The sequence below is a fragment of the Copidosoma floridanum genome, unplaced genomic scaffold (assembly GCF_036245765.1).
Source record: "Copidosoma floridanum isolate Cflo_tuat_1 unplaced genomic scaffold, Cflo_Japanese_pri ptg000006l, whole genome shotgun sequence".
Lineage (NCBI taxonomy): Eukaryota > Metazoa > Arthropoda > Insecta > Hymenoptera > Encyrtidae > Copidosoma > Copidosoma floridanum.
The window spans coordinates 4036447-4049603 of NW_028321883.1; the positions used below are offsets into that span (position 1 = coordinate 4036447).

At 34.7% G+C, this 13157-nt stretch overlaps 1 protein-coding gene across 1 annotated transcript in view; it reads right to left on the minus strand.

Annotated features, from left to right (window-relative positions):
• Positions 1-12913, minus strand: part of bs (serum response factor blistered) — an 87693-nt gene extending 74780 nt beyond the window's left edge. Inside the window, exon 1 of the mRNA XM_089598577.1 lies at positions 12141-12913. Coding sequence (XP_089454703.1) covers positions 12141-12647 — 507 coding nt within the window. The 5' untranslated portion in view covers positions 12648-12913. The remainder of the gene's footprint in view (positions 1-12140) is intronic.
• Between the last annotated feature and the right edge of the window lie 244 nt (positions 12914-13157).

Genomic DNA, 13157 nt, shown 5'->3' on the forward strand with positions numbered 1-13157 from the left:
GTTTAAGATTTTTTCATTTTTTATGTTTGGAGCATATTTTTCTTTTATTTGTAATTTAAGGTTTTTGATGCGATTATTGGCGCGTTTTTTCCCTTGTATGATTTTTTGAAGATTTTTTTTTTAAATATGTGCTTATCTGTTTTTGCAATATTTGTAGTCCTTCTTGGTATTTAGTGCTAAAATTTTTTTGAGGTAGGTTTGAATATTGTGTGAGGTCGCAGCCTTAATTTTTGTACATAAGTGATTTTTCTAAGATTTTGAGGTCTTCGAGGAGTTTTTTTTTCATGTCACTTTCGTTTGTACTCCAATGTTGTACGTATAGATTGTCAGTTGGCAGTTTCGCAATATTTTCTTGTGGCGTTAGAATTTTTTTGATATTTTAATAAAGATACTTCATTGTTGTTGAGTTTGAAGTTTTGAATTTTTGTGTCGTGGTTGTTGGAGTCCTGATTTTTCGAATTTGGGATCTCGGAGTTTATTACTGAAGTTTTTGTATATTGATTTCGGATTTCGGCGTTCGTAGAATAGTTTCTTATTCCTTGATTTTGGATTTGAGTGATTGTAATGTGAGCTTTTATTTCACGATTTCGAATTTTAGCTTTTGAAGTACTATTTTTTATTTCATAAACTCAAATTTAAGTTTTTGGAATTTTGTTTCTTATTTCATGATTTCGCATTTCGGCTTTGGAAATGTCATTTTTAATTTCATGATTTCGGATCTTAAACATCTTTGATAATCCAGGATTTTATGTTTCTTGGTTATTGGTGAGTTCGGATTGTGCAGTTTTCGAAGATTCTAAGTGAGAGTGCTCTGTTTCTTTAACGCGTAAAAAGTTATATGGAATACTTGTGCGTGCCATAGAATTTTTACGCTGTTTTTGGGAATGCCTTGTGTTATTTGTTCTGGTTTCAATAGGTATTACGTAATTTCTTATTTTTAAGTAATTTTAATAGTTATTAATTTGTACTTGATGAGCAAAAAATATCCCGTTTCTTATGAGGCCGTATGTTTCTATGGGGAATTCATCTGTTATTATGTAAAATTCGAAGAAGCATTCTTAAAAGCTTAAAATGATGTACCCTTGGGTTTTAATTTCCCCGTTTGTTATGCCTTTCAGGTCCAGAATGGTATCTTGAAAAATTATGATGTTGGGTGGAATGGCGGATTCTTTAATGAGTGATGCTTCCGCACTGGTGTCGAGAATAAACGATGAGGGTCCATTAATTGCGTTGAATTTGATTGTTACGGTAGGTGTTTGGGTTTTTATGTTTAGTAAGATGGTTTTGTTAACTATTGTCTGTTTTGGGAAGTTGTTAGTATTACATTGTTGGTGTCTCCCAAGCTTCCCCTCTGGAAGAAACCTGAGTCGTTTCCCGATGCCTCTTTTTTGATTTTATCGTTGTAGGACTTTTTTTTTCATTCACTTTTTCAGTGAACTAAATTTTTTCAATAGTTGCACGTTTTTTGATTTTTTTTTATCATCATTAAATAGTATTATACAGCATTGGACGGTGACGCGCCAATCGTTGGTGCCACCTTACTCTGACGGTATAGGCTCTCTACAGTTCAGTGGTGGCATTGAACGTTCAGAAGCCAAAGAGGGGGAGTGCACGAATTCGAGCCATGGGACCATTTCGGCACATTGGAAGAGCTCGGCTTCTTTGTATACATAGGTAAAACGGTGGCAGATTGAATGTTCAAAGTATATACCTATATATACAAAGAAGCCGAGCTCTTCCAATGTGCCGAAATGATCCCATGGCTTGAGCTCGTGCGCTCCCCCTCTTTGGCTTCTGAACGTTCAATGCTACCATTGAACTGTAGAGAGCCTACCGTCAGAGTAAGGTGGCACCAACGATTGACGCGTCACCGTCCAATGCTGTATTGAACGTATACAGTGCAATTTTTCGCCTGTGAGAAGTCGAGCTCTGAACTGTCATACCTCCAAGAAGTGGTTGAACACAAACAGTCCAATCACCTCGGCTGTTTCAGTACCAAATTATTTTCCGTGTAGTCATCAGAACTTTGATGGCTTAACACTTAGGATGCTAGCCTCCTATCTCAAGAATATTATGGGATTGTAGAATTGAATCCCATCATTATTTATCGATATTTTTTGCTCAGGCTTTTTCGATAAGATGAGTACCCAGGATGCTGAAACTATTTATCAGATTTTTTAAAATGAATTGTGAACTTTTCCTGGTAATGGCATGATCTCCAAGGGCTTATTTTTTGAAGAAAAGCCAACACCTAGCCAGCTCATTAGATAAAGTGGTTATGGATTTTAAAATGGTTGGTACAGTAAGTTTAATGGTTCATTGCAAAATATCTTTCCATTAAACTTGATAATAGCTAGCATGTACTTCAGACAGATGCTGCACCCTGTTAATAGTACCTAGTAGGATGGATGACCGAGCCATAATTTTCTGAAAAAATTTTGCAAGGAACCCGCACGAAAGACTCGCAAATATGGGAAAAAGGAAGAAAATTACAGAAAAAAAGACAAGAAAGGTAGAGTTAGGGATATAGGATACGTAAAGACCCTGCATTGAATATACGTGAAATCCTCATACTTCTACAAACATAAAGCACAGTTCCAAGGAACTTTGTAATCAATAACTGTAAAAACTACTAAACTGATTTTGCTGAAATTTTGCATACCAATTCTGCATACATCTTACTTGGTTTTGTATGATTTTTTTCCTTAATAACTTAATAATAATAGCAATGAATGAGCTCAAAGGCTTGAAAAAAATGCTACCTTTGCGCTTTAGTTCAGTAGTATCCGCTAGATGGCGTCGAAGTAAAATGAAAGTTAGCTGTAATCAAAGTTAGTGAGATTTCAGTGAGTTTAGGGATTACATTTCTGAGCATTATGTCGATAACCAGAGTTGTGTACTGGTAGCCTGTCGAGAACAGTGTTTTAGCCGTGCAGCTGAGTATCTTGGCTACCAACTACCCTCTGAAATTTCACAATGTACAAGCGACCTACACCCATTTCGACCCTGAAACGACAAGATGACCAAGTGCCACGATAAAAAGGTGTTCTGAATGCTAACATCCTCAGCGTAATACTAAGAGAAATCTAGCCAGAGCACAACGAACTCAATGTTGAACTCAACAACACAACACAATGTTGAAAGTAACATTTTGCAAAATTGTAAAGTTGAAGGCCTGTAACCAGCTACCCTGTCAATTTCAAAACCTTATGTTCCCTATTAAACAAATGGCGTGATAAGCAATTTAAAAAAATGTCTCGGCTTACAAAAATTTTACAACAAACTATTTTTTCTTTTCATTCTTAGAAAAGTAACAGCTACAAGAATATGTAACGTAATTACCCCTGTAAAAATTTGTTTGAAAGATATTCGCAAAAAACAAAGCCCGAAAAAGTTGCAAATTGTAAAACGCGATTCTTTTGAAGAAAAAAGGGAAAAAAATTAAGCCAGTTACAGATACGTAAACTAGACCTTACAATAACAAAAATGATCTGTGGAAGCGCCACTTTTTATTGCAGGAACTGGGTCAGATTCATTTCACTATTTGAGACCTTCTTAATAAGCCCATGCAATTTTTTCAACAATTCAGAATTTTTTTTTTCAATTACAGTGATAATATGACAATAAAATACATATCCACACCGAGCTTCATGACTGCAGGATGATTAATTCGTCACTTTTTCGGCACTGTATTGCCATTATAACCATCAAATACTGACCGATTTTGATATTTCTGATCAGAAATTAACTAATTGAGTATCGCCTACTGAACGAAAATTATCATTTTGATATATTATTAGGCTCTTAGCTATTTTACAAATACTGAAAAACGTTAAAGAAAAATGATCTGACCTCTTAAAATTTGAGGTATTTCGTAGGGACGTTTGTTATCAAAACAGATACTCAACAATATATGTCATCACCTGTAAGGAATTTCGTCCAAAAAAAGCCTTCCAAGTAGGTAATTCTATCGACTAACAAGCAGTTTACTTGAATGTTGCCAAATACTATCATTTTTGGCCATTTTTAATAATTCAATCACTCGCGTTCTAATAGAAATTAAGACACAAGGTAGGTATCAGTGTCCTTAATGTACACACCAAGTTTCAGCAAGATTAGTTGTCAACTTTTCGTGAACGGCTAAGAAAACTAAAGAAAAGCCCTTTCGTAAAATGGCCATTAAAAAGTTTTTGCGCAACGTAGCTTCATTTTTCTCAGTTGGATCATCCACCACCACCCTACTATCCAGCCAAGTGTGCTGAGCGCGAAGGACCGTTTTTTACCATTATTGTTTAACATACTTACTCGTGGTTAAATGAAACGGCATTTGGAGATCATATGGATAAAATCTTGACGAACAAGAGCGTTTTTAAAAAATGTAACTACGTTGAGCCAAAACTTTTTATGAACATTTTATGAATGGACCTTTTTTTAGTTTTCTCAGTGATTTGCAAAAAGTTTAGAATCGATCTTGCTGATATTTGGTGTATATATTGAGGGTACTGATACCTATTTTGTGTCTGAATTGAAGCTTTAAATATTCATTAGAATACGAGTGACGAATTTTCGAAAATGGCCAAACGTGATAGTTTTTTGCCATTTTCGACAAAATGGCTAAACTGATTAGAGTTCAACACAGCTTATTCCTTATATCTTAAAATCGTGCGACATTTTTGTATTTAATTCTTTTTTTTGTACGATTTTCATTTTTTTTTTCTAGGTGCAAATAACCTGTTTTGGCCACTTTTACCATTTTAGGGGGGCCTTTGCTGAATTTTTTAGGTGTTTGAAAGTAGTATAATTTGTTATAAACACAAAAAACCTTCAATAGTAATTTTTTCATACTATTATTAATTTCCCGAAATTTCAATGGATTTGAAGCTAATTACTACTAATAGACAATATAAAGCCGTTCACTTTTAAACCAAGTCCATCACTTACTAACAGACATCTAGATCAGAGTTATCTAGCCCCCGCGTTACCCTCTCAGCTCCAAGCATTCAACCAAAAGTCATTAATCCTTTTCTGAGGTCTGCGCTTGGTGAGCCCAATAGTGAAGCTGTAAAGGAGAAAAAATCGACGTGACACTAGAAGATGTTAGAAAAGAGTACTATAGTTAGCTCCAACGCTTCAGAGTATCAAAGTTTTCCTCCCAACCAGTTTGATGCTACAACAACAGGCTAGAGAAGACCACCCTAAGGTATTCAGACAAACACGTTTGCTCCAAACTTCAGTCAAGAAAAATTTTTGCTCACCGGGTTTTTTTAGAGTCATGTAACGTCAAACTACCTTGCCAATAAATATATTATAACTTAACAAAGTTAACAAAAAAACAACTCTCTCCGTGGTAACCAAAAGTTTTAACGTCACATAGGTTGGCAAAAGGTGAATTGGAAAAAAAACTTTAAATGCTTCAAATGTATACAATCGTAGACATCAAGAACTAACGGAGAACATTAATAAGATGGGAACTGCAGCATTTAAATCGACTAATAAATAGTCCATTATGTGATGGATTAGTTCTTCATTATAACACTGACAAGGATTACTTAAGGAGGCTCGGCATTGTTTGAAAATGCTTTTTACCCTTGGATAAAAATATGTGTGATTTGTTGACACATTGAAAACCTCTACGAATTTTTTAAATATTTTTTACCAAGCATTTTTTTGAGAAAAAAATTATTAAAATGTGTAAATATAACATAGCCTCTTATGGGAAAGACCATTCTGGAGGTTTTGATCATGTATGTAAGTATGTCAAAATGCTTTTCGACGTAATAAAAAAGTTTGTACCATAAGTTTAAGTCCTAAGGAAGACACTCGTATCAAAAAATATGGACCTTATCAGGTACTTAGAAGAAGTATCTGTGCAAACGTAAACAAAATCACGAGCGGGTCCTATGCTAAGTGTACGGGAGAGAACCAGGCATCGTCTGCTGCCAGCTGGTCTTTTCATACGGAGTGAGACATCATTACGAAATAGCGTCTAGAATTTTTTTAACTTGAAATCATGATCTGAAACTTGGCACAGCCCTTCTCAAGACCTGAAACTATAATGCTGTGCAAAGAAAAGTTTGTTTTTCAAAAATATATGACATAATTTTGTTGATGAAAACTGAGCTTCCTCCTACTTTTTTAAGGTTATTTTTTATCATGCAAACAACATGTTCTCAAGTTTTTATGCAGGGTTAGTACAACTCACTTTAACACAGTGTCTGATGGGAGCCCCCGCACACCCAATCACCCCTCCCTAAAGAGTGCCCAAACCTCCTTAAATCTTCCAGCAATTGAAATAGGGGGAGGAGTGTGTATTTGTTTTTAATGTAGTGCTAAAAAATAAAGAGATGAGGATGAGGCTTGAGGACTTTGTTGCTCTGGTGGTGAGGTTTTGTAATTGAAAAAAAAAAATTGTTGATCATACATATTTTTTCAGTTTTGAATCATTACAGCTTATCAAATAGCTCTTTTCATATATTAAAGCGAGAGAAATAGCAAATCAACCACTTAGTAAGATCTTGTGATGCATTTTGTCTCATAGTTACTTCGAACTTGGTTTCCGTTCGTATCGAAGGAGCAAATCTTTTAGTGAGACTCGTTAAAATAAGCCCATCTGTTTTATTAGCCCATACCAAAGCTTTGTCAAAGAGTACAGCAAAATATCCGCTCATGCGTGTCAGAGTGAAAGCTGTGACGATGCATAGTGGTATTCATGGTGAAACTTTTAGATAAAATTATTTTGGGCCAGTTACCTAAGCGGATAATCGTCGGTTTCTTTAAAAATCAAGCTTATAATGGCGTTCACACTATAAATCCGTTTAATTTTTATTGTTTCAATATAAATTTTCTTTGTTTGTACATTGACGATGTTCAAGTTTCTTCCAAACCATTACAGCCAGACTTTAAAATAAATAATTTTAATGTAGATGCTTATCATACCTTGTTTTCGGGCACTGGCGTTCACTTTCTCAATGAAGGAAATCACATCCATCGCAAATCTTATTCCAAAGTTACTGTCACTTTGCTTTTGATTTAACACTAGATCTATTGGCCAACGAATGTTCTCATTGGAACCTAATAAAACACGGCAGCGTTTGATTGGACGTTCGATTTGCCAACGCTGTAACTTTGACTGTTTATTGTATAGTGCATGCCGAGTACAAGAATATTTTAAAAATTGATGCGTCATGTCAAATTATAGTCGACTTTAGCGAGTAGAGTGCGCCACTAATTACTTTATACTTACACTTACTGCTCGGACATGACAATCGTCTCTCGGTTAAGTTTCTGTTGGTCATTCAACCATCTGTAAATCGCAATGAACCTCGTAGTCGACACTGGGTATTTCAAGGTGAAAAAAAATGTAACGGTGAACAAAAAAATGCCATCGTTGCTTAAATGATGACTTTTCCGCACGTTGGGTAAAGGCACCTACTTGTCACTTGCAAAAATTAAGTAAGGAGGCACAACGACAAAATATTTAGTTGTGCCGAAATCATCATGTACTTGATTTCTTTGAGGGAAAAGTACCTTTAAAAGAAATTTTTAAAATTCTGCATAATATTGGAAGAAGTGCAAGAAAAATTTTCGTCAGAGGTTGCGAAAAGTGGTACGACTCACATAAAATACTTCTTTGTCTAGTAATAAATTTAGAATGCGACATTGACTGTCCACCTGTAAAAGATTTGTCATCGGAAGTGTATTATATGCATCATGTTGTATGCATCACGTATTAAAACCAAATCATAAAAAATATTTGTATGCCTTGAATAACGCTCATAAACTGATATCTTGGCTCTGCAAACGTAATTGACAGCCTACAGATACTGCAAATTACAACGCATACCACAAGTGTGTTCCCAGCCAATCAGATCCCATGGGTGTAAATAAAACTGACGGCACTTGTCATTAACACTGATAATCACACAAAACCAGATATGCATTGGGTTGCTATTTACGTTGATGCACATTTCAATCGCTAATATTTTGATAGCTATGGTATTTAAGTTTATGTACCGCAGCACATTAATCGATTTTGTAAAAATTGTAAGAAACTACGTTAGAATGTCAAACAGTTACAAAGCATATCTTCAAATGTATGTGATCAGTTTTGTTGAATGTTTTTGTTTTACATGAGCAACAGCTTGGGTTTTCAAAAATTTTTTGACAATTTTTCCCACGATTTGAAAAAGAATGATGAAATTGCCAGACGTTTCATCTTATTAAGGTGTAGCAAAAAAAATTCGAGAAGTTCGTTGTCGGGTGATAGTGGTTGTCTGGTAAAATGTTTACAAAAAAGTTGCAGTAAAATGTCTTTAATAAAAGTATCCATAAATATACTTCTAATTTGCAGTCTGCGCATTTTTGAACGTCTAGTGACAGATAATAATGCTATATTATTATGAATTCCAAAAATAAATGATGTCAGCGTTTTGTGATCCTACCTCTGAATGTTTATTGTAGATAAAAATTTCCATACTCAGCGTTTTTTATCTACACACGATACACGATATACTTGTTTCAATTAACTTTATCCTGAATGTGTTGTCGACGCAATTTTTCATGCTACAACGTGACTTACCACCTCTAAACGTTTTTTACCAACGTTTCTTTTGAGCTACAACTAGCATAAAAAAGTAGGATTAGTCGTTAGTCTCTGACTGCTCGTGATATCGTCAATGCAGTTAAACAGGAAGATCGAACCAGAAAAAGAGTATTGGGGAGTCGGTAGCAATCGATCTCTCAAGCGTAAAGCAGTATCAACAATTACGTCCTCAGATTTTTCGCAAGCTTTATGGGTTGAATAAATCATTTGGCAAAAAAGCCGTAGTTGGTCTCGAATATAAGAAATTACTTGACAAACATTGGAAACCTGTAGTTCGTCTGTTGAGCTCAGATTTCGAAGAGATTTTTTTCGAAATTTTGGATTGGAACGAATCAAAATTGGCGTTTCCAGATATTAAGAAGTATTTTACCACGAACGACAGCAACTTGCAGGACATCAAAATTCATGGCTCTAACTGGTCCCTAAAGTTTACTGTAAGTAATAACGACAAGGCTATTGAGCTTGAAGAAGAACGAAAAAAGGTGTGAGAGGTTGTGTCGTGAAGCACTACCGTATTAGTTTAGTTTTAAAGTGTGACCTTTGATCGTTTAAACAAATTTATTGTCAAATCTAGTAATTGTAATTTACGTGTATTAAGTGATTTGTCAGATTTTATGCCTACTGTTGTGGAGAACTTTGTAGATTTTATTTCAGAAAAAGGTTGTAATATGTATGAAGCGCAAATCTATTATTATAGACCTGATATTATAAAGAAAATTGTAAGAGATATGAATGATTTAGATTTAGAGAGTGTGTGTGAAAAATTCGTGTGTATAGATATGACGAAATGCGAATATTTAATAAAAGAATTTGTATGCGATTTTATATACAATATTGCATAATCTCATACAATTGCACTTGTAGAGGCTTTGAATTCTAAAATAAATAATTAAACGTATTTACCTTTGTTGTTATTTACCTAAAATTCACACCACATCCTCATAAATCACATTTTATTTTGATGTCATGAAAAAAAATTCAACAAACATTTTGAACTCTTTCTATTAAAGAAACCTATTATTGTATAAAAAATACCCATACTAAGTGAAAAAGAGAAATTTTAACCTCTCTAGTAACTCAAGAATGGCAGAAGCCCTCTCTTCACGCTTAAAGTTGGGAGGGGAACCCAACCATGGTGGGGACATGTCCCCCACCGCACATGCCTCATCTTTGCTCGTCATGAAAAGCTCCTACGTAGGTGGTGGGGGTTTGTTGTGACGGCCCAAAGTATTGTAACTACTGACCATGTTATCTATTGCAAAATTAAATTAACTTTGAAGAAAGATCTGAAGAAAAGAATAAAACGAGCTTTGTTTGGATAGTCAGATGGCTTCTAGTAACACAATAGTAGTATTTATACCATGGGCGCAAAGTTAAAAAAAAGTTGCCCGAAGGGCGGTGTCATTGTATGTTTGTGCTCAAGGTCAGAAAATTGTTTTTCTTTTTAAGAGTGCGAAGTCCTGCTGAAGATCTGTGAGCATATTTGCGCTCGCTAGTCACTTTGTGCCCTAGGGCTGCAAGTACTTTTCTTACCATGGACACAAAGAACAACTGCTACTTTGCACCCTCGGGCCACACTTTCCGCTCTTGTGATTACTTTGGGCCCACGGGAAGAAAAGTTTTTATGTACCCTCTGGGCTCAAAGTACTTTTCTGCTTAAGGGCCCAAAGTGATGTACCGGGTGCAAAGTATGCCCATGAAGACTAAATTGCACTTTGCGCCCTCGATAAGAAAAACATTATACACGATTAGGGCAGTAACAACAACCGCGCCCTGCGGGCGCTCATGTTTGTAATTTGTGCCCTAGTGACGTAATGTACTATTTCTGCCCTCGGATGGTTTTGGGAGGCTGGTACTTTCTCGGGCAAAAAAGCAGTTTTCCGATACTCGTTCGAAAAGTCTCTTTTACGAACCTCGTTACGGACCTCGCCTTTGGCTCGGGCCGCAAACCTCTCGGTTCGCAAACAGAGACTTTTCAAACTCGTAGGAAAACTACCATTTCCATCCCTGGGCGCATAGTGGTTGAAAGGACGCAAAGTGAGACTTGAGGGCCCAAAGTATGGTTGCAGGGTTCAAAGAATTTGAGCCTATGGTAAGGATGATAGTTGTCGTTGAATAAGTGACATCGTCTCTGGGGTTATCTTGCGGCCTGAGGGCCACGCCAGCCTCTCAAAAACGCCTGAGGTAGGAAATAGTAGTTTAAGTCATAAAAGTACCTTATTGCTGGGGCTATTATAAGGCTCGAAGGACTGTAGTTAGAGGTAGCTCCGGATAGATAGCGATTGTATGGAAGATGCTTTTTTTTCTACCTAGGGTGCTGTAAACATCTAAATGTAATGAAAAAAGTCCTAAGGTAGGAAAAACAAAGTTTCAAAAGCAAATTTTTTTATTAACAATTGCAATTGTGCTGAAGTAGTTGAACACACAACATTTATTACTTGTTGTTCGATACAAGAGCTACAACTAAAGTACATCTATACAGTCATTTCAGAAAATTTATTCGTCAAATTTAAGTAAATTGAATAGGACAAGTGTCATGATTAATGAAGTACTTTTCTCTTCAGAAATTCAAGCTTAATAACATTTTTTTATTGGATTAAGACGTCTGAGAGAATTTTTTCTCATTACATACTTCTAATGGATAGTATAAAAAAAGCAAATTGTTTTTTTGCCAAAGTGCAGTTTTTCTGGTATAGTAGTTGCGTAAAAATACGTATGCGCTTCGCGTAGTAAAACAATGCGTCCACAGCATACAATTATCCCCATATATCGAGTACAGGACTGAACGTAAACTTTTTACGTTTTCTTTTATATTATTGTACACTGTCATATACTTCATTATTTTGAGAGTACTTATCTGCTTATATTTTTATATTTACTCTTATTTTTAAGGGTTCAATTAAAAGTATAATATTCTATGCAAAAAGAGTTTAAAATTTACTTATCTCTATTCAGGCTATGTTAAAAACTTGATATTGTTTTTTTAATGGTTTTCCTTGGAAGCTTTTGTTAAAATTTCAAATACAACATATGAAAAATATCTTATTTTATTATGTGCTTTCACGATAAAATTAGATTCTTATCGTGAGTTTTAGATATTTTAAATTTTGGAAATATTTCTCGCTTTATATCCTATATATTTTTGAAATAGTGAGTGAAATTAATAATTGATTTTTTTTGAAAACAAGAAACTAATATTTTTGTAAAATCACATCTAATATGCTTCATTGAAGTGTAACATATAGTATTACGCCATAATCACTCTCACTAAAATAGTACAATGATTGGAACACCTTTTGAATTTCACTTTTATCAGTTTACGGTATTTGTTTGCAAGTAAAATACGTTCCATGATAAATACAAACTAAATCGTTGATTAAATGGTTAAGCTGTGACCACTATGTGTGATTCAAAAGTTCTACTCATAAACTAAATAAAAATATGTATATCTATATTACTATAAAAAAATAATAAGAAATCTAGTTGGTATGTAATGGATTATTTCCTTATACATAAGGGTAAGAAAGTTATGTTACACCTTTTTCATAATGCCAGTCTTCCGTTTCGAAAATGTTGTGTATCTCCTCAGCTTATTATCAATATACTCCATTTTAATCTTCACTCTCCCTTTGGTTTTTTTACCATTGGACGGTGGAGATTTCTTAGACAATACGAGATTTGTATAACTTTCCTCTGCATGATTAGATACACAATTAGACAAACTTTGAGTTTGCGAAGATATTTCTGGTGATTCGTTTAAATTATCATAACATACATCAGTAGATGTTCTTTTAAGACCACGGTGCATGTTAACAATTGCAATACTAGTGTCATTTGGTTGTGATATATTGACGGTTTCAGATGCTATAGATCCTGTGCTATCAGAGGTCACACCAACGATTACACTATTTTCACTGTCACTTTGTGACTGTAGTTGAGAATTAGATCGACCATAAATTTCAGTGATAGAATCATCACCTATTATGCCAATACCAAAACCAAGGCTGGCATAACGAGTATCTCTTGCACTGATTGACTGGTCCATTACGGTTGTTGTCACATTTATTTCTATAACTTTGGTTTCATACGCTTATAGTAGTAACAAATTTTATTTTAAATTAGTTTTTTTTTTTTTTAATTATTAATTTCATTATTTAAAATTTAATATGTTTCTTCAAATAAACATTTTTAAAAATGCGTCTATTTTTACTGACTAAAGAATAAAAAATTTTAAGACTGAAAGCTTTCTTAAAGTTTCAGTTGAAAATGTAATTTGTTGCAGTTTAAAATTTAAGGCTCACTAGTTGTGCATTTCTGGCAGACTGAAACAGCATTGATATTTGTTAAAGTTTCTGTTTTCTTCTGCTGTAACTGATCAGTAGCTATGAACACATTCCTACGATATATCTACACCTATGGGCACTAATACCCGGTGAATCGGAGTTCTACTTACACATAATGCTATACATACTCAAATACACAACTACATCTATTTTGTGTATATAGCAGCTATTACGCCGCTTGGCCGCTTAGCCAGAGCAATATCCCCACCTTA